This window comes from Lepus europaeus, chromosome 20 (genome assembly GCF_033115175.1).
Source record: "Lepus europaeus isolate LE1 chromosome 20, mLepTim1.pri, whole genome shotgun sequence".
Classification (NCBI taxonomy): domain Eukaryota; kingdom Metazoa; phylum Chordata; class Mammalia; order Lagomorpha; family Leporidae; genus Lepus; species Lepus europaeus.
Genome location: NC_084846.1, coordinates 38,194,384 through 38,215,318, shown reverse-complemented (window position 1 = coordinate 38,215,318; position 20,935 = coordinate 38,194,384). Strand labels below are relative to the sequence as shown.

Below are 20,935 nucleotides of genomic sequence, written 5' to 3'. Positions count from 1 at the left end.
ACAACAAAACCAGCGCCCCCGCCGCCGGCGCCGCTGCTTCGCTCCCCGCCCTTGTGTCACCTGTCGCCACCTTGGCTGCGTCTGGTCCTGCCCTGCGCTGCGCAACACGGCCGGTGAGGTGGCCGCGCCCTTCGGCCAACTTCTCTGACTGCCGGCCGCGGCGCCTCGCGAGACCCGGGGCCGGTCCGTGGCCGCCTCCGGGGAGCAGCAGGAAGGGAGCGGCCGCCGCGGAGAAGGCCGGCCGGACTGTGCGGCCCGCGGCTGTGCCCGGGCCCGGAGGGCGGCGGTGGCGGGCCCCGCGGCCTCGTCTCAGGTACCCCTCCTCCGGCTGGCGGCCCTAAGCCTCTTACTCTATTTCCCGGCCCGTGCGGCGGTGCGGTCGCGTAGCGGCCTTGTTGCGTTTCAGTTTGGGGGTCGCGGCGAGGGCGGGGCAGTGACCCCGGCCTCGTGCCCTCACCCCTCGGGCACACCCTTGTCATCGCTTTCTCTGTCTCCGCCCCGCCCCCCTCCGCAGTCCGGAGCCAGGCGGAGCCCGGACTTGGCCGGGAGAGCTGCACGGACGGCCCGGCACCCAGACCTCGCCGCCGCGAGCGCCGCTGTCCATCCTGGGTACCGGCAATGGCCTTCGTATCGCCCGATGCACTTGTGACTGACCTGAACACGGAATATTAAGAACTCACTTCCGTCCCCATCCCAGCCGCGCCGGCGGTGACCACCTCGGCTCAGTTTGGGCTTACTGCAGCCCCACTTGTGTCGCCGTCCTTGGGGACGCCATGGACCCAAGTGGGATGGAGATTCCTGTGACCCTCATCATTAAAGCACCGAATCAGAAATACAGTGACCAGACTATTAGCTGCTTCTTGAACTGGACCGTGGGGAAACTAAAAACGCATCTATCTAACGTGTACCCTAGCAAACCAGTAAGTGCACAGCTGGGCGCAGCTGCTCTGACCAGCAGCTTTCGTGCCGTTTTTTTCCCCTTCTCCCTGCTCAGCTCCTCAGCTTTTGAGTAAGATGAGTCTCTTTTAATAGATTGCATTCTTGAATTCTGAGGTTGTGTGTGTCTCCTGACTGAAGCGTTATTAGTGTCTACCTAATGAGGCTCGGTTAATTAGTAAAGAATGCAGAACTATCAAGAGACATGAGAATTAGCAGACATGGGACAGGGATCATTTGGATGTAAAGTCGTTAACCAACCTGAGACTATGAATGTGAGGTACATTAAAAAATAAAGAAGGATTACAACCCTTTTTAGTGCCTTTATTGCTTACTAGACTAAAATTTTATTTTACTAACACTTGGGCCAGAAATTTGCACATTGTTGAAGAGAAATATTTTCTTGAAAATAGTGTGTGACCCCTATACAACTTATACTTTCAAGACTACTGTATTTGTTTCAAGGAGCAGAGTTTTGAGTGATAGATTCATTTCTTCTTTCACCTCGCCTCTCTTATTTCTTCCTCTGTATAGGACACTGGGAAATTAATTTGGAAGAGAACAATCCTTCCACCCTCCATCCCTCACCCCCACAGCTTGGTGCACCTTTTTATTCTGTTCATAGGGCCAAATGTAAATCACTGGGATAGTGTTTTCCATCCTGTGTTACATCGGAATATTGCAAAGATAATAAAATACAGACAGCTGTACAGCTCCATCTGTGCTTAGAGCCACATTTGAAAGGACATGGTTGGTAATTAAGAAATCTTGGAGTAGTATAGAAAATAAGGGAAATGTCATGTAGAGTATATGAAAGTGAAGTCTTTATGGTTTTAATTGTATAAATGTATTGAATAAATATAGTTCAATTGTTAAACTTTTTGTTTATATAACGAAGAGGCTTGGATTTTAGGTTGGGAAATGTTTGTTGTGTCAGGCAATTTTAAACATGGATCCCATGGAAGGCAACTTTGCTTTCTCAGCTTAACACTATGTGTTTAAGTTAAGGAAAAGACTTTATATTAAGATATGAGTTAGAACTATTTCAGTGCTGTAGTACTCTTTAGATTTTTATTAAACTTCTAGAATAACCACAGCAATAAGGTGGTTATTGGAAAAACAGTATACTTAGAAAAACAGCTCCTAGTTGGCATAAGCTGTGTTTGTCAGTACCTTGTGGTACAGATATTTTAGTAGGGAGGAAGAGCCCTGAGGTATGGAACAGACTAGTTGGAGCTCTTGTTTATTCAGACATTTTGTTTGAAATTTAAGATTTACAAAGGGAATAGCAACCTGTTGAAAATTTCCTGCTCAGCTCAGCAAAAATTTCCTATTGCATATATGAATAGTTTTACATATTTTTTGTAGTGGAAAATAGTTTTTCAGAATTGAAAGTCATGTACTTTTTTTTTTTAAAGGTTTATTTATTTGAACATGGATTTTTTAAAAATTTTTTTAAATTTTATTTTTATTTATTTCTTTTTTATTTTTGACAGAGCGGACAGAGAGAGAGACAGAGAGAAAGGTCTTCCTTTTGCCGTTGGTTCACCCTCCAATGGTCGCCATGGCCGGCGTGCTGCGGCCGGCGCACTGCGCTGATCCGAAGCCAGGAGCCAGGTGCTTCTCCTGGTCTCCCATGGGGTGCAGGGCCCAAGCACTTGGGCCATCCTCCACTGCCTTCCTGGGCCATAGCAGAGAGCTGGCCTGGAAGAGGGGCAACTGGGACAGAATCCGGTGCCCCAACCGGGACTAGAACCCGGTGTGCCGGCGCCGCAAGGCGGAGGATTAGCCTGTTAAGCCTCGGTGCCGGCCTTATTTATTTATTTGAAAGGCAAAGTTACAGAGAGGCAGAGGGAGGGAGGAGGGGAGAGAGAGAGACAGAGAGAGAGAGAGAGAGAGTGTGAGAGTCTTCCATCCTCTGGTTCACTCCCCAGATGGTCACAACGTCTGGAGCTGCACCAATCCAAAGCCAGGAGCCAGGAGCTTCTTCCAGGTCTCCTACGTGGGTTCAGGGGCCCAAGGACTTGGGCCATCTTCTACTGCTTTCCCAGGCCATAGCAGAGAGCTGGATTGGAAGTGGAGCAGCTGGAACTCGAACCGGCACCCATATGGGATGCCAGCACTGCAGGTGGCAGCTTTACCCACTATGCCACAGCTCCGGCCCCGAAAGTCATATACTTCTATAGTACTGTATAATACAGACAAAATACCATTTATAAATACATTCTTGGGCACATACATGCTCAAATGTCTACTTAGGTGGGATCTTTATATTCTGTAATCTGCAGTGTTAATGACCACTAGTTATCAGTTCCAAAAGTTTTTTTTTTCCCCAAAAAAGTATCTGAGAGGGGAGTGTGACACTTACTTGCCTTATCTCCCACCTCCCAGCCTGCTTTGGCAGGAGCTCTTCCCCTGCATCACTAATCACTCCTGGAGGACTGTCAGTGCTCCTGTGTGTTGGTGTGCTGCTTGTGGAGATCAGCTGTAAAACTACTCCCTCCCAACGTGCCTGTCTCTTGTAAGATACACTAGAGACACTTTTGGGGCTGTAACAAGTAATATGCACCCTATTAATGACCTAACTTTGTGACATACCTAACTTTGTTTCTCCTCCAGCAAGTCTTCTCCAAGTGATTGTAATGTGTAAAGTTCCTTTCTAGGTTATTCAGTAGGTAGAGCCTAGGGCAAGGGACCCAGGTGTGTATTGTCAGAGACTCTCAGTGAAGATTCTGCATACCTAGATTTAACAAGTTTACATGCTGACTTATTTATACATGAGAATTTAAATATTGCAGGTGTTGAGCAGATCACCTATTTCATGGTGCCACAAAACCATGGGTAGTCCTCAACGTAGGAACTGCAATGCTAAAAGTTACGTGGTGAGGTGCTTATTTAGAATTCTGAGCATTTTGTTATTAAGCCATATTGTAAAGGAAGTTTAGGTACTTATGACCACCACAGTGATTACTTAACATTGATTGGGTGTTTGCTTCAAGGATTATTTGGTGTTAAGTGGATCATTTCCTATGCCTCTCTCTTGCATATTTTCTTGGTGGAGGTGTGTGGACTGGGAAGCTCCAGTGCTTTGTAAGAGAATGAAACTTCCCCTGAGAAATTGAAAAGTTGATGGCTGTGGTTGACATCACTGGGACTGGGAACAGATGGGTCAGCCGTACGTGGAGGGCCTTGTTCCTGCGGTCAGTTATTTCTAGGAAAGTAAACTGGAGCTGTTAGAGGGGAATGAATGGAGATTTGAAGTCCTTTTAGGGTCCTTTACAAGGAAGGTTCCGTGTCTGTATACTGTTAATGGCACTCTGGCTACATTCTGCAGAAGCTTAAAATCTTGAGGTACTGTGAGCTTTATGGTTACCTATTGAGGTTTTTTTTTTTTTAAGATTTACTTTATTTGAAAAGCAAAGTTACAGAGGGAGAGACACAGAGGTCTTCCATCAGCTTGTTCACTCTCCAGTGGCAGCAATGACCAGCTTGGGCTGGTCCAGGTGGGAGCCAGGAGCTTGGAACATGATCCAGATCTCCCATATGGGGACCCAAAAAGTTGGGCCATATTCCACTGTTCTCCCAGGAATGTTAAGCAGGGAGCTGGACCCGAGATGGAGTAGCAGGGACTTGAACCGACTTAACCTGCTATGCCACAGCTCTGGCCTCTTTGCATGATTTGACTTAATCACAGATAATCTCAACATGGATATTTTAAATTCAACTCCTCCTCCCTCAGTAAACTCAGAACAAGTGTACTCCCTCCCCCAACAAAGTACACTTTCATGGGCTTCATTTATTTATTTAATTAGGATATAATTGACGTGACATTTGAATATTTATGCTGAGATGGAAAAGATTGAGGAAAGTCCTTTGCTCTTGTGAAATTCAAGTCTAGTGGGAGACACAGGCCTGAAAGTAAATAACTGTATCATATTACCAGTGTTAGGAGGGAGGTATGTGTGCTGTAGGAGCACAGGGCGGGAATGAGCAGCTCTGGTGTGGGAATTAAGGGAGTGTGTAGCTGTTTCAAGGAAAGGCCCGTGGGGACATTTAAGTTTTGTTAGAGTTGCTAACAGCTTTAATCAGACAAGAGGAGTCAGAATCTAATAGCTTATTATTTTTTTTATTATCCTTTCAGTGTTAATCTTGCACTGATGACTAAATGCTTTACATTACTTAGTAATTAGAAGTAAAAAATTATAGATCTTTATGGGCTATAAAGGGAAGGTATCTTCCAATTAGAAATTTAGGTTGTTGCCATATTTATGAAAATGATTACAAATCATGAAAAACCTCAGGTGTGGAGTAGAGCTCTTTTGGAGTTAATTAACCTCAAATTGTATTGGTAATTGGTTTAAGACTTGGTATATAAATTGCAAAGTACATCAGTTCATGTTGATACGATACTGCATATAGATGATTGTGAATCCTGTTCTTTTTTTAAAAAAATAGTTTTATTTTCATCTATTTGAAAGGCAAAGTGCCAGAGAGAGAGGGAGGGAGAGAGAGAGAGAGAGAGAGAGAGAGAATATCTTCTGGGTTCACTGGTTTACTCCCCAAATGTCTGTAGCAATCGGGTCTGCGCCAGGCTGAAGCCAGGAGCTGGGGACTCCTTTTGGGTGTCCCATGTAGGTGGCAGGGATCCAAGTACTTGAGCCATCATCTGCTGCCTCCATAGGATCACATTAGCAGGAAGCTGGTTCAGAAAGTGGAGTGGCCAGGAACTTGCACTGGCACTCAGAAATGGGGTGTGAGTCCGAAGCCATGGCTTAACCTGCTGTGCCACAACATCTGCCCCAAGAATTGCACTCTGATATGAAATTTGTCATCCCTTTGTGACTGGGGTTTCATAGCCTGAAGTAGGCTTTTAGTGTGAAATAATTATTCTGAAATTTAGGTGGTTGCTCCTAGGTGGTGAAAGATACCTGTCAAGAAGTCCACTTATATTTGAGTTTTGAACTTTGATAAGAATTTAGACTTGGATATTGGAGATGTGCATGAACTTAATGTTATCTATTAGAATGAACTATCCTAGGAAAAACCTTAAAAAATAATGAAACTCTGAGTCTAATAAGACACCTTTCTTATTTTCTCTTCTTAGTAACTAAGAAGGACCTGACTCAACTCTGAACTCAGTTTTGAAAGCAAACCTTACTGGGGCTTGCAGGCGTGGCTCCCGGTTTTCAGTCTTGGGGTCAAATGTCTCTCGATTGTATCTTTCAGTTCTGGTTAGGTTTTCTCTGTCTTTGCTATTCATATTTTGAACTAAGAAAGTCAGTCTGAGTATTTAGGTTTTCTAGCTGTCCTTATCATCAAGGCAGGTTGTGCCATGTTTTCCAGGTTCCCTTTACTCTGAGATTCTATTAGAATTAAAGAAGTAAGAATAGAACTGGTTATATAGATTCTGTTCTGAAACTATAACATTCTTTTTTTTTTAAAAGATTTATTTATTTACTTGAAAGTCAGAATTACAGAGAGGAGAGGCAGAGAGAGAGAGAGAGAGAGAGAGAGAGAGAGGTCTTCCATCTGCTGGTTCACTCCCCAACTGGCCGCGACTGCTAGAGCTACAGCGAACTGAAGCCAGGAGCCAGGAGCTTCCTCTGGGTCTCCCACGTGGGTGCAGGGGCCCAAGTTGGGCCATCTTGTACTGCCACAGCGCCAGCTCCTGAAACTATAACATTCTATAACCAAATTGCCTGCAATTCAGAAGGAAGTCTTACTTTTATCATCAATGGAAATAGTTTATAGTATATAGTTATACCATTCTCATTTTTGCAATTCATTATTATTTTAGGTCATTTTTGAAACTGGCTAGCTTTACAACACTGGAACTGTTGATTTAAAGGGGCTTTAGTTAATACACATAAATTATTTTTGTTCTATAAGATTATTGTCTTACAAAATTTTAATGAGTAAGTGTGAAGGACGTTTTATCTCACCTAGCAGTATAGTTCAAACATTTATTTATTTGAGAGACAAAGAGAAAGAGAGCTCCCATTCAGTGGTTCACTGCCCAAATGCACACAGCAGTTCAGCCTGGGCCAGGCCAAAGCTAGCAACCAGGAACTCACTCTAGGTTTTGAGTGGCAGGAACTCAACCACTAGAGCCATTAACTGCTGCCTTATAGGGTGCATATTATCAGAAAGCTAGAATTGGGAGTGGAATCAGGAGTTGAATCTCTTAGGGGATGTGGGCATCCAAAAGTGGTGGCTTCTTTTTTTGTTTGTTTTTTAAAAAAGATTTATTTATTTTATTCAAAAGACAGAGTTGTAGAGAGAGACAGAGAGAGAGAGAGAGAGAGGAGAAAGGAGAAAGGAGAAAGGTCTTCTATCTGGTAGCTCACTCTCCAAATGGCCACAATGGCTGTGGCTGGGCCAGGGCAAAGCCAGGAGCTTCATATTGGTCTCCCATGTAGGTATGGGGGTCCAGGGACTTGGGCCATCTTCTGCTCCTTTCCCAAGCATATTAGCAGAGAGCTGCACTGAAAGTAGAGATGCTGGTGGCGTTGTAGCCACTGGCTTAACCTGCTGTGCCATAATGCTGGCCCCCGAAGTGGCTTCTTCACAGCTAAGCCAAACACCTGAACCTAGGGTTCAAATTTCTGAAACCTTTTTGAACAAATGATACTATTAAACTGAATGTGAAGGTTAATGAAAAATAGACCAAATGTCTTGAATGACTTCTAAGATTTGTTTTATTATTTGTTTAATTAAATAAATTTATTAGGTATTTGATATCCTCCTTTTAGAAAAAAATAGTTCTGTGAAAGTCATGTTTCTGAAACTCATGTATCAATGCTTTCTTTTTTTTTTTTAAGATTTATTTATTTATTTGAAAGAGTTACACAGAGAGAGGAGAGGCAGAGAGAGAGAGAGGTCTTTGATCTCCCATTTGGCTGCAATGGCTGGAACTGCGCTGGACCGAAGCCAGAGGCCAGGAGCTTCCTCCAGGTCTCCCACGTGGGTGCAGGGGCCCAATGACTTGGGCCATCTTCTACTGCTTTCCCAGGCCATAGCAGAGAGCTGGATCAGAAGAGGAGCAGCTGAGACTAGAACCGGCACCCATATGGGATGCCAGCACTCCAGGCCAGGGCACCAGCCCTCTGAGCCACAGCACCAGCCCCTCATTTCCATTCTTAATGTAAGATAACTGATACGAAAAACTTCAGGTGACTTGTGTCATCCAGATCTGTGTAAAAGTTTTGGATCTATAACTTCATTTAATAAATGTTCATTTGTGTCTACTCTTGTCAAGCCCAGTGCTAGGCTCTGGTAACACAGTGATAAAAGGACAGACATGGACTTTTGTTCTTGGCACTCCACTTGGGGAAACAAATGTAAGATGATTATAGATTGTGGTTTTTGTTATCAGTGAAATAAACAGGGTGTGTGAAAGGGATTACTATAAGTTTATAAGTCAGGGAAGACTGACTGAGGACATCATTCTAAAGCTAAGATCCAAAAGATGATTTACCAACCAGCTATGCAAGAACTGGGAGAAAACACTTATTTATTTTGTTTTATTTGAGAGGCAGAGAGAAATCCTAAATACTGGTTTACTCCCCAAGTATCTGCATTGGCTGGGGATGGACCAGGCTAAAGCCTGGAATCAGAAACTCACTTGAGGTCTCTCACTTAGGTAGCAGGAATCCAGTTGCTTGAGCCGTCACTCTCTGCCTCACAGTGTGTGCATTAACAGGAAGTTACAACTGGGAGTGGAACTGGAACTTGAACACAGGCACTCTGATAATGGGATGGTAGCATCCCACGCCATGATTAACTGCTGTGCTGAACATCTGCCCTGGGAGAGAATACTGCCAAGTTGGGAAAGAGCTTGGGAATCTAAACAAACAGCAGGTTTGCTAGGGAATAGTGAAGAAAGAATAGGATCAGGAGATTGGTCAGAGGCAGAAGGCAGGTCTCGCCATTGGAAGGAATTGGAATTAATCCAGTGTAGTGGGAATCCATCAGGGAGTGACAGAGTTCATTTACATTTTTAAAAGATCACTGTAGTTGCTGAATCTTGAGTGGAAGCGAGAAAACCAGTTAGGAGGCAATCGTAGAATTCCTGGCAAGAGATGGTTGTTTAAATTAGGACAGTGGTAGTGAAGATGGAAAGAAGCAGGCTGATCTGAGAGGGACTTGAAGTGGAGATACTTTATGGTGGTTAGATAGGGGAGATAAGATGAGAGAAACAAAAATTGAGGATCATACATAGGTTTTTGGTTGAAGCAGCTGATGGCAGATTGTTATGGGATAGGTAAGAAGTAGGAGGAAAGATCTTGGCGGTTGGAAAGTGGGATTTTTTGACTTTGACTTGCCTGTTAAGATGTCTGAAGGTGCCGGGTGTCCTAACAGTTGGATATATGGATGTGAGTTTGAAGGTGGAGGGAGGCCTTGAATAGAAAGACAATTTGCAAACTCAGCTGATGAACCCTGGCTTTTAGAATTTTTTTAAAAGGATTTATTTATTTATTTGAAAGAGTTACACAGAGAAAGGCGAGGCAGAGAGAGAGAGAGAGAGAGAGAGAGAGAGAGAGAGAGAGAAAGAGAAAGAGGTAGGTAGATCTTCCATCGCTGGTTCACTCCTCAGTTGGCTGCAAAGGGCCAGAGCTGCGCTGCTCCAAAGCCAAGAGCCAGGAACTTCCTCCGGGTCTTCCCATGCAGTTTCAGGAGCCCAAGAACTTGGGCCACCTTCTTCTGCTTTCCCATGCATTGCAGAGAGATGGATCTCATAGTTTTTCTAAATCTTGATCGTTCTACTAGAGATGGTAATGGTTCACCTGTCATGTCTCTCCTTCTCCTTTTTTTTTTTTTTTTTTTTTTGACAGGCAGAGTGGATAGTGAGAGAGAGAGAGACAGAGAGAAAGGTCTTCCTTTACCCTTGGTTCACCCTCCAATGCTGCGGCCGGTGCATGGTGCTGATCCGAAGGCAGGAGCCACATGCTTCAACTGGTCTCCCATGGGGTGCAGGGCCCAAGCACTTGGGCCATCCTCCACTGCACTCCCGGGCCATAGGAGAGAGCTGGCCTGGAAGAAGGGCAACCGAGATGAGATAGAATCCAGCACCCCGACTGGGACTAGAACCCGGTGTGCCGGCGCCGCAAGGCGGAGGATTAGCCTGTTAAGCCACGGCGCCGGCCTCTCCTCCTTTCAAATGTCAGAACCTTTTGCTGGGTGCTGTTGAGTCTCTCCCTCATGCTGTTGAAGGAATTGCTTAACCATTACCCAACCTCCCTGTTCAGTAGATTTAGGCTTTAAGAAGGATTTGGGGATCAGGCACTTTCTTTCTGGGTAACTAGTGCTACTTCTTTAATCAGCAATATTTTACATTACATAGGATATGTGCTAGCTTCTGTATTTAATAATTACTTGTATATATTTCTTGAACTGAGAGGGATAGTTTTGGACCAGGAGTTCTTAGATTCGTTAATTTACAATTTTTATGTTGATACAAAAATGATCATTATTGGTGACTTGCATGATCACTTGTTAACCAATTATGAGATTGGTGGCCGAGTTTTTAACTAAGTGATCTTCCTAAATATGTTTATCTTGTATTGCAGATTTTCCAAGCCTGGGCATCTGAAGTCTGAAATTTCTGCTTGATTGACAATGACTTACTGTTTCTGTGAAATTTTTTTTTTTTTATTATTTTTGACAGGCAGAGTGGACAGTGAGAGAGAGACAGAGAGAAAGGTCTTCCTTTTGCCGTTGGTTCACCCTCCAATGGCCACAGCGGTAGCGCGCTGCGGCCGGCGCACCGCGCTGTTCTGATGGCAGGAGCCAGGTGCTTCTCCTGGTCTCCCATGGGGTGCAGAGCCCAAACACTTGGGCTATCCTCCACTGCACTCCCTGGCCACAGCAGAGAGCTGGCCTGGAAGAGGGGCAACCGGGACAGGATCGGTGCCCCGACCGGGACTAGAACCTGGTGTGCCGGCGCCGCAAGGCGGAGGATTAGCCTGTTGAGCCACGGCGCCGGCCGTGAAAAATTTATTTTAAACTTACCTATTAATGAATTGTGGGAGTAAACTTTTAAAGTTGGATTGTCACTACATTTAATTTATATATATTTATCAATAATCCCATATGCTGAATTTTCTTTTTTTTAATTTTTAAATTTTTTTTTTATTTTTGACAGGCAGAGTGGACAGTGAGAGAGAGAGACAGAGAGAAAGGTCTTCCTTTGCCGTTGATTCACCCTCCAATGGCTGCCGCGGCGCGCGGCGGCCAGTGCACCGTGCTGATCCGAAGGCAGGAGCCAGATGCTTCTCCTGGTCTCCTATGGGGTGCAGGGCCCAAGCACTTGGGCCATCCTCCACTGCACTCCCAGGCCATAGCAGAGAGCTGGCCTGGAAGAGGGGCAGCCGGGACAGAATCTGGCGCCCCGACTGGGACTAGAACCCGGTGTTCCGGCGCCACAAGGTGGAGGATTAGCCTGTTGAGCCACGGCGCCGGCCCCATATGCTGAATTTTCTGACATTTTAGCTTCGTGTCTTGTTTGGTTATGTTACATTATCTAATTCCATCACTATTACAATTTAATAGGAAAATAGAGATTATTCTTGTAAAAAGCAGATAATATATAGATATAGATATCTTACGTTTAGAAGTAGTTGGTAGATTCTGTATCCCTTCACTCAAAAATTGAAGTTAGATAACTTTATCATATCAAAAAATATTTTTCTCTCTGTGTAGAGAAGGTAAAGTCGGTTAAAGGATTGCCTTGTGTTATTTATATATTTTAAACTGAGACTTGAGTTGTTCTCATATGGATTGGGCTTTCTTTTTAGCCATTAAAAAGTGATAGCCATTGGAGCTTTAACCAAAACCTGTTTCAGTAGTCTCTTAATCATTTTACTATGAACATGCACGGTCTCCTGTTAGAACTTTTCAATACCTTCGTGTAATCTCACTAGATTCTCATGAAACTGTAGAATGTGGGTGGATCAGGCTTAATGTGCATTGTTCACTCGGCCTTTTGTTTTATTCTGAGGTTTACAAAGAGTATTTCAAAAAGTTTGTGGAGGGGCCAGTGCCGTGGCTCACTTGGTTAATCCTCCGCCTGCGGTGCCGGCATCCCATATGGGTGCCAGGTTCTAGTCCCAGTTGCTCCTCTTCCAGTCCAGCTCTCTGCTGTGGCCCAGGAGGGCAGTGAGGATGGCCCAGGTGCTTGAGCCCCTGCACCTGCATGGGAGACTGGGAGGAAGCACCTGGCTCCTGGCTTTGGATCTGCGTAGTTCCGGCCTTAGCGACCATTTGAGGGGTGAACCAATGGAAGGAAGACCTTTCTCTCTGTCTCTCTCTCTCACTGTCTGTAACTCTGTAAAAAAAAAAAGTTTGTGGAAAAATGGTTTTAAAAAACACAGGTTCATGGTGTAGTTGTTAAGAAGCCACTTAGGATGAAAGCATCATATATGAGAGTGCCTGGATTTGAGTCCTGTCTCTGCTCCTGATTCTAGCTTCCTGCTAATGGGCACCCTTGGAGGCAGCAGGTGATGGCTTCAGAGGTTGGATCCTTGCCACCCATGTGGGAGACCTGTAATGGTTTGGCATGGCCTAGTCCTGGCTGTTGTGGGCATTTGAGGAGTGAAGCAGCAATAAGAGCTTGCTCTGTCTCTCTGCTTTTCAAATGAATAAAATAAATAAAAAATTAAAAAATATTTTGGTGCAAAAATATTAGAAATGAATACATAGTTTTTTCATAATGCACATTTCCATGAACTTTTGGAGATCCCTCAATCCATAGGATTTCAAAAAATTTTTGTACCAAAACAAAACTTCCAATTCCTTTTTCTACTAACTTTTTGAAGTACCCTAGTGTGAGCATTTCCATTGTTGTAGAAATTCAACCTTGTAAAGTAGGTATTATTATTGCCCTCATTTTATAGATGAGAAAACTGGAACATAGAATGGTGGTGGTGAGATGTTATGCAAGTTTCTTAACATCTCTTCCCCAGTGTCTACCATTTGCTTCTCATTTCTTATTATCTACCAGAGGTCATTACTGTTGAAATTCTATTTTTCTTTCTATGAGATTATTCCTACTGACCTATATATGTAATTTCTCTATTCTTAAAAACACAAAACAATGAAACAAAGTCAGACCATTTTCTGATCCTGCTTCCCTTGTGGCTAATGTCCTGCTTCTTTATTTTTTTAATGCAAAACTTCTCATAAGTTGCATTATATTACCATTTGTATATATACTTTCCTTTTCCTCTTTGTCTTTTTAAGAGATTTATTTATATATCTGAAAGGCAAAGTAAAAGAGAGAGAAGGGGACAAGAGACAGAAACAGAGAGAGAGAGAGAGAGAGGGAGTGACAGAGAGAGACCTTCCATCTGCTGATTCACTTCCCAAAATGGCCAGAACAGCTAGGTCTGGGCCAAGCAGAAACCAGGAACCAGAAACTCCGTCCTTGCCTCCCACATGTGTGGTTAATACAAGAGTGTAAGTACAATGTGGTGCTTTTATGTGGGAAAAGTAAAATAGTGTGTATTTAGATTTGTTATATTGTTAAAAAGAAATGATAGCGAAGCAATAAGAAGTAACCAAATTGGAGGAGACGGGGACAAAAAATAACCAAATTGGAGGAGACGGGGACAAAAAGTAAATATTTTTAAATGTACCTCGTTCTATATTTCTTTCTTTATTGGCTTATATATGATATATAATTAAAAAACACAAAATTAGATAGGAAAACAATCCCAGATGGGACACAAGAATTTAATAATGTTAGGATGGTGACTTGGCTACGAGAATTTTTTTCAAGGAACTTTGAAATACCGTATTGTATATCCCTTGTGACATGTATCCTAAGAACAGAAAAAAACCACAAGGAGTCTTTTTTTTTTTTTAATTAATTTATTTATTTGAGAGAATTACAGGGAGGGAAAGACAGAGATTTTCCTTTTGCTGGTTCACTTCCTAAATAGCTGCAACAGCCTGGACTGGGCCAGGCCAAAGCCAGGAGCCAGGAGCTTCATCTGGGTTCTCCATGTGGCTGGCAGGGACCCTAGTATTTGGGCCATCTCCTCCCTGCTTTCCCAGGTCATTAGCAGGGGGCTGGATTAGAAGTGGACGTGAATGCCCATAGGGGATGTGGCATTGCAGATGGAAGCTTTACCCACTATGTCACAATGCCAGGCCCCACAAGAAATCTTAAATGTCATTCATTCAGTATTGTTAGTAATGATCTCAATATTGTAATTTTGAGATTACAGAGTGGGGTAAAACAAATCAGTAATGTTTGCTAATGGCATATGTTTGCTAATGTCATTAGCAAGCAAGATTTTCAAGGTGAGAGGATAAATAATCATAAAATTAAAAACTTTTCATTTAAATGGGAAATGTCAGTATGAACTCAGGACTTAAGTTTCTCTTTCTATAAAATACCTATTTTCTAGGTCTGTTTAGTGAAGAATTTTAGAAATAATGACAAGAGACAGTAAAGTACTATCTCTCAGATGTAACCTTTAGCTACCATTTCACATTAAAAAGAATCAAGCCTTCTGAAGCAATGGTTGATTCCAGGTTTGGGGCAGGAAATGTGGAAGATGAATCTGGCGCATTTTGTGCCTGTAAACAGGAAGATACTTGAGTAGAAAAATGTTATGTCAAAAAAGACACAGAAGCCAACTTGAAAGGACTCTAACTGGTCAAGTATAGTGCAATTTGAGGCTAAAAACAAAACAAAATGATGACAGTCAGTTGAAAACCAACATTCCGTAAACTCATAGTAATAAAAAACACAAACAAAACTCGGTCATTTCTGGAAGTTGCTTTGACATTCACCCTGAAAACCGATAAAGGACAGAATTGGGATCTTTACCACCTTTCTTATACAGCCTGGGTAACCAAATATTGAGATAAAGTTCTTGTAGAGAAACCACTAATAACTACAAAAGGAATTATAGAATTAGAAAACAATTTTCCACCTCTAGTAAAATAATGGATCTGGGTAGTTGAATAAGAAATTAATAAGATTGCCAGGAACTTTGTAAGAGATGGCTATGCTGACAACACCTGAACCCACTGATTGATCTTGGCCTTATTAAATGTATGTTAACCAGTCCCCACCTGCTGTTGCTGATGTGATGCAACAAAAGTACCACGGTTGTACTCTTGTCAAACAATACAAATGAAAAAGAACTACATGTCTTCAATGTGTTAGATCTAACTACATTATATAGATACTGTGGGAATATGCTACACAGTACTATGAGGGGAAGATACAGCCAGCCAAAACAGACTGGGAAGTTCTGTAGGCCAAACAGCAGGAGTTTTTCAACAAATAAAAAGCACAGGGAAAAGTAAAATGGTTAAGAGACATAACCCAATCTTGTTTTTTTTACATATGACACTATTGTAGTAGCCATGTTGAATATATAGCTTGCTTAAAATTATTATAGTTGTGACTTCAGTTTGGCATATTTAAACAATTACTGATTTAGTTAATATTTAATGATTTTGATGTAATTCAAGGACCATTTGCTTGCTTCTTAGTTATTAAATAGGCTTTATGAGTACTATATAAATATGCTTTAATTTTAAATAATGCTAGCATTGTGAATACTTAGCAGACTTATTGTAAATACAAAACATGACAGAGATAACCAGGATATATTTTGTATTCTGGGTTGCATATTGAGATGGCACTTAACTTTACATGCACTTGCATTGGTTTTTCTTTATTCTTTTGTCTTTGAAAAAATGTGCAGAGGTGTTCATGAGAATGGCAGGAGTAATAAAAATTAGTAGTTTCCTTCTGAAATTGTAATTAAATCTAAATGGCTCTTGAATTAAAACCAATAAATTGTCCTGTAAAATGTTAGCAAAGAATGTATGTATACATTATACATGTTAGGTTAAAGTACTGACAAAATAATGCAAAATAACTAGTGATATTCTATCTTTGATTTAATAGAAGACCAACTACTTTCTAATTTCTGTAGTTTTACATTGCATTATGGGTGACAAGATAAACTTCCAATTAATTTTTTTCTCCTCAAGTTTTTAATGCAGTAATTGTGTGTATTTTATTATAGTTACACTAGTCTGCCATTTGCTGAGCTCTTACATGTCTTCAATGGAATTTAGAAAAACAAAAGTTCTTAAATTGTGTTAGTTTTCTGTGTATGCCTAAAGGGAGTTTTACTTTACCCGTGTTTGGGCATGTTATTCCCAACCTTCAATTTGTATAATTAGAAAAGTTGAATTCTTTTCTTTGTCCCATTTCTTAGTTAACGAAGGATCAGAGATTGGTGTATTCGGGCAGACTGCTTCCCGATCATCTGCAGCTGAAAGACATTCTCAGAAAAGTAAGCTTTTCTACCGCTCTTTGATACCAGATGCATTCAGAGTATGAGAGGAGATATGTTCTGAAGTTTTATACAGCTCGTTTAGTTTTTTAGATACTTAAAACCCAACACATATGGTAGCATAACAGTAAAGAAATGTAGATTCTGATTAGTTTAGGTAACAGTTTTTGTATATCCGTCTGACAGCTAAGTCTGGAGTAGGGTTATATATTTGTGGTCAGGTATTTGTAAGAAAACACCATTGGCCTATTAGTGCAGAAGTAGAGTGTTCAGTGGTGCTGAAGGATTTTCACTGATAACAGTCTTTACTCCAAATCGCTTTATCCAAACTATATAATGTTTTAATATAATTTACTTGGACTGGAAATTTAAATTCAGGACAGGAAGTAGAATGCAGTCCAACTGGTCTACCAGTTAGCAAATTTTGAATGCTGTTGCTCAGAGCTAAAATACATTTCAATGTAGTTTTTCTTTTTTTTTGACAATCAGCTGGCCTGCTAATTATTTTAATGGTGGCTTTTAGCTAATATTCATTTATAGAATTTACACTTTTAGAGCTTTTTGAAATGCTGCTTTTTGTTTGTGAATATAGCAGAATTGAAAAAGCTTTTCTGTTTTGCCTTAGATCTTTGACTTAATTCTTAAGATTATTCTGGGTATTCCTGATTTGACTTGGAAGATCTCTGTCCATTCATGTATGTTATGACCCCTTGAAGGAAACTTAAAAAAATTATCCCCAAATATTTCTTTTGTTTAGATAGTTGACATTTTAGCTTTGCCAGTGTGACTTCTTGTTGTCATTTCATTTACATTATGTTTCAGATAGCTGAAGTGAGTTTATACTTACCCCTCAAAAATTTGCATCAATTTTTCTATTTTTTTCAGTGCTCTTTTACGTCCTTAGCAAAATTGAACCGAAGGTACAGAGATTTCTTATATATGAGAGGAATACATTCATGGAAAATGAAATTAAAAAATAAGTTTATTTTGGTTTAAAAAATTTCTGAAATCCATGGATAGTTTTTTTTTTCCTTTTTTTAAATATATTATTTATTTTACTTGAAAGTCAGAGTTACACAGAGAAGGAGAGGCAGAGAGCGAGAGCGAGATCGAGAGCGAGAGAGATGTCTTCCATCGAGAGTTCACTCCCCAAATGGCCACAGTGGTCAGAGTCGTGCTGATCTGAAGCCAGGAGCCAGGAGCTTCTTCCAGGTCTCCCATGCAGGTGCAGGAGCCCAAGGACTTGGGCCATCTTCCACTGCTTTCCCAGGCCATATTAGAGAGCTGGGTTGGAAATGGAGCAGCGGGTCTCGAACGGGCGCCCATATGGGATGCTGGCATTGCAGACGGTGGCCTTACCTGCTACACCACAGCACCAGCCCTGATAGTTTTTTCATAATAAGCATTTTTCATGAGGACATCACATATTTATGGATTTCAGAAGTTTTTTGTACCCAGATTAACTTCTTTTAATTCAATTTTCCATGAACTTTTTGAAGTACCTTCATAGGTTCCTTGCCTCAATACATGCTCCGTTATCAGCATCAGGCACAGCACTTGTTGCAGTCAGAGACCTTGCATTGATACATCATTATCACTCAAATCCTCAGCTAACGTTGAGGTCTCTTTTGGTGTTGTATATGTATGGGTTTGGACAAATATATAATGGCATCTCTTCACCATTATGATATCATACAGAATAGCCCCAAAACCACTGTGTTCTGTTTTATTTTTTTTTTTTCTGTTACCAATTTTTCAGCTAATCTTTGAAATACAGATATATTTGTTATTTTAACCTAGGGTTGCTTGAATCTACACAAGTACTTTTATAAAGATTTTTGTGGCTAGAAATGGTTTCAGATCAGATGACTAAAATAAAAACTTCTGTAGTGAAATAAGTGCTGTACTCCTTAGGTAGAACATTTGGGTGGTGTATTTACATTTTGAATAGATCTCTGATTTTATTTTGTTATTGTTGAAGTTGATATACTCCTTTGCTTTTTTCAGTTCAATGCTGTCATTAGCTGTACTGTGTAGTTATAAAATGTTTTACTGAAATATTCCCCAAAGTTGAATTAATACTGTGAGTTGTGATTAATATGACCTTTGGAAACTAGATTTCTCAGGATAAACATCTTACGCTTGGATGCCTTTTAACAGTCTGTATTCAAAAGCTCAGGGGACAGTGTAAGTCAGGTGAGCCTTCAGCGTGTGCTCGGCTAAGTAAGCATATCTCATGTGACGCTGCCTCTGAAAAGCCTTTCTTAGCATTCTAACCTCCGTTAACTTTTTTTTTCCTCTAAACTTCTAAAGCTATTGCTTCTGCTGTATACACAAGACTGTTCTATACATTTCTTTAACTGTGCTCTAAAGCAGTAGTCTGATCTCTTAACAATATTGTGAACCTCTAGGAAAGGGCTTCTTCCCTTCCTTTGATTCCTCTCAGAATTCTAGGTTTACAGTAGGCAGGGGATAAATCTTCAGTTTCTAGTAGCATTATGCCCCTTTTTTCACCACCATATTTCTTCCTTTTTTATCCTGTCCCCCTTTCTTTTCATTCTGTTTTTTCTTTTTTATCTTTCAGAATTGCTGACTTCATTCTCTGTTCTTTATTTTCCATTTCCTTTCTCTTTCTTATTTACTAGTTGTTTGTCTAAGTATAAATATACTTATGATCTCACTAAGCTAAAATGCCAACCCTCATCATTATTTAGCTTTTGTTACAATTGTAGATTTGTGGAAACACATGGAGTGTTTACAAAATGTCGTTCAAATATATGCTTTATTATCCAGGTGTAAACGTTAGAGATAAATCAGTTTTTGACTTAAAATTTATAGAAAAAATCCCCCTGTGTATCACCTTATTAAAATTAAGGCAAATGAGTTTATGACAGAGTTGTTATTTGAATTTCTCTTATAGTTGACAATTCTCCAGTAACGAAAATAGTTTTACTACTCAAAGTTTGTGAGTGAAAGCTTCAGGGTGACCCTTAGAGTTCTGATCATTTTCCAACCATGGGAAAAACAGTGAATTCAAAAGTGCCTCAAATATTATTGCAAAGTTAACTTCAGATACTAACACTTTGTTACTAATAAAATAGGTAGGCTAAAAAGGAACTTGAGTATTTAAGTTTAACTGCTGACTTTGAACTGTGTGTTTCCAATACTACCCTTTAAATGTAATCTTCTTTAATTTTAGCAAGATGAGTATCATATGGTTCATCTAGTATGTACTTCTCGGACTCCTCCCAGTTCTCCAAAATCCAGCAACAATAGAGAAAGTCGTGAAGCATTGGCATCCAGCAGCAGTTCTGTGAGTTGTTTTGGGAGGAGTAAATGTTGAAGATTTCTGATTATCCTTTTTTGCGTCCAAAACCTAAATGAAAAACATAACAATTGGAGCTTGTGAGTTTTGAGATTGTGTTTTAAATAACTAGAGTTAGGCATTTAACATTTGTTTTTAGAGCTCAAAATACAAGGTGTTATCCCTTTCAGGCTGTTTGCTGTGACTTACAGTTTGCTGTATGATAGGTCAGTGATAGATAAAGTATTCAGGAGCTTAGTAGCTAGAACACTGAATTTTAAATGTGTGAATTCTAAATGTGATTCAAGAGGGGACTTCAAAAATTTCATGGAAAAGTGGAATTAAAAGATAAGTTTTGGTGCAAAATTTTTTGAAATTCATGCATATAAAAGGTCTTCAAAAAGCTCATTAACAGTGAGCATTATGAAAACAGTGTGTGTGGCTTTCAAAATTTTGTGCACTAATAAAACCTTATCTTTTAATTTCATGTTCCATGAGGCCTTTAAGTTCATGGAAATATAATATAAACTCTGAGGCCACTGATGTTTCAGAACTATTTGCTATATTTAATATACTGTATTTTCTTCAAAATGGAACTAAGTTGTTTAAATTCTAAGTATCCTAAAACTTCTTTAAGTAGATAACTTAGTCAAGGATTTTGTATTTTTTCTCCCTTTTATTATCATTTTAATTCTATATACTTATGATGTTCAGTGTGATAATTTAATGGTTGTGTACAATATATGAAGGTCAAGGATTTTATTTTTATTTTTGAAGATTTATTTTATGCCAACATTGTGGCATAGGGGGTGAAGCTGCTGCCTGCAACACAGGTATCCCTTATGGGTGCTGGTTTGTGTCCCAGCTGCTCCACTTCTGATCCAGTTCCCTGCTAATGGCCTGGAAAGCAGCACAAGATGACTTAAGTACTTGAGCCCCTGTCACCCACATGGGAGACCCGATTGAAGTTCCTGACTTTGGCCTTGCTTAGCCCTGGTCTTGTGGTGAATCAGGGGAGTGAATCAGCAAATGGAAATTCTCTCTTTCTCTCTTTCCCTCTCTTTGTAACTCTTTTTTCCCTCCCTTCCTTCCTTTTTTAAGATTTATTTATTTATTTAAAAGGCAGAGATACAGAGAGAGAAAGAGAAAGAGAGATCTTCCATCTGCTGGTTCACTTCTGGAACGGCTGCAATGCCAGACCGCAGCCAGGAGCCAGGAGCTTCTTCCTGGTCTCCCACATGGGTACAGGGTCCCATGCACTTGGGCCGTCTTCCACTGCTTTCCCAGTTGCATCAGTAGGGAGCCAGATTGGAAGTGGAGCAGCTGGGACTTGAACTGGTATCCATATAGGATGCTGGCACTGCAGGCC

The 20,935-nt window shown here is 41.0% G+C and overlaps 1 protein-coding gene across 3 annotated transcripts in view; it reads left to right on the top strand.

Annotated features, from left to right (window-relative positions):
- Window positions 1-254: 254 nt before the first annotated feature.
- Window positions 255-20,935, top strand: part of HERPUD2 (HERPUD family member 2) — a 43,970-nt gene continuing 23,289 nt past the window's right edge. Inside the window, exons 1-3 of one of the 3 annotated variants that reach the window (XM_062178463.1) lie at window positions 260-920; window positions 16,185-16,262; window positions 19,462-19,575. In XM_062178463.1, coding sequence (XP_062034447.1) covers window positions 774-920; window positions 16,185-16,262; window positions 19,462-19,575 — 339 coding nt within the window. In that variant the 5' untranslated portion in view covers window positions 260-773. Of the gene's footprint in view, window positions 921-16,184; window positions 16,263-19,461; window positions 19,576-20,935 lie in introns of all 3 variants that reach the window. The other 2 variants (XM_062178465.1, XM_062178464.1) reach the window with 2 other exon arrangements.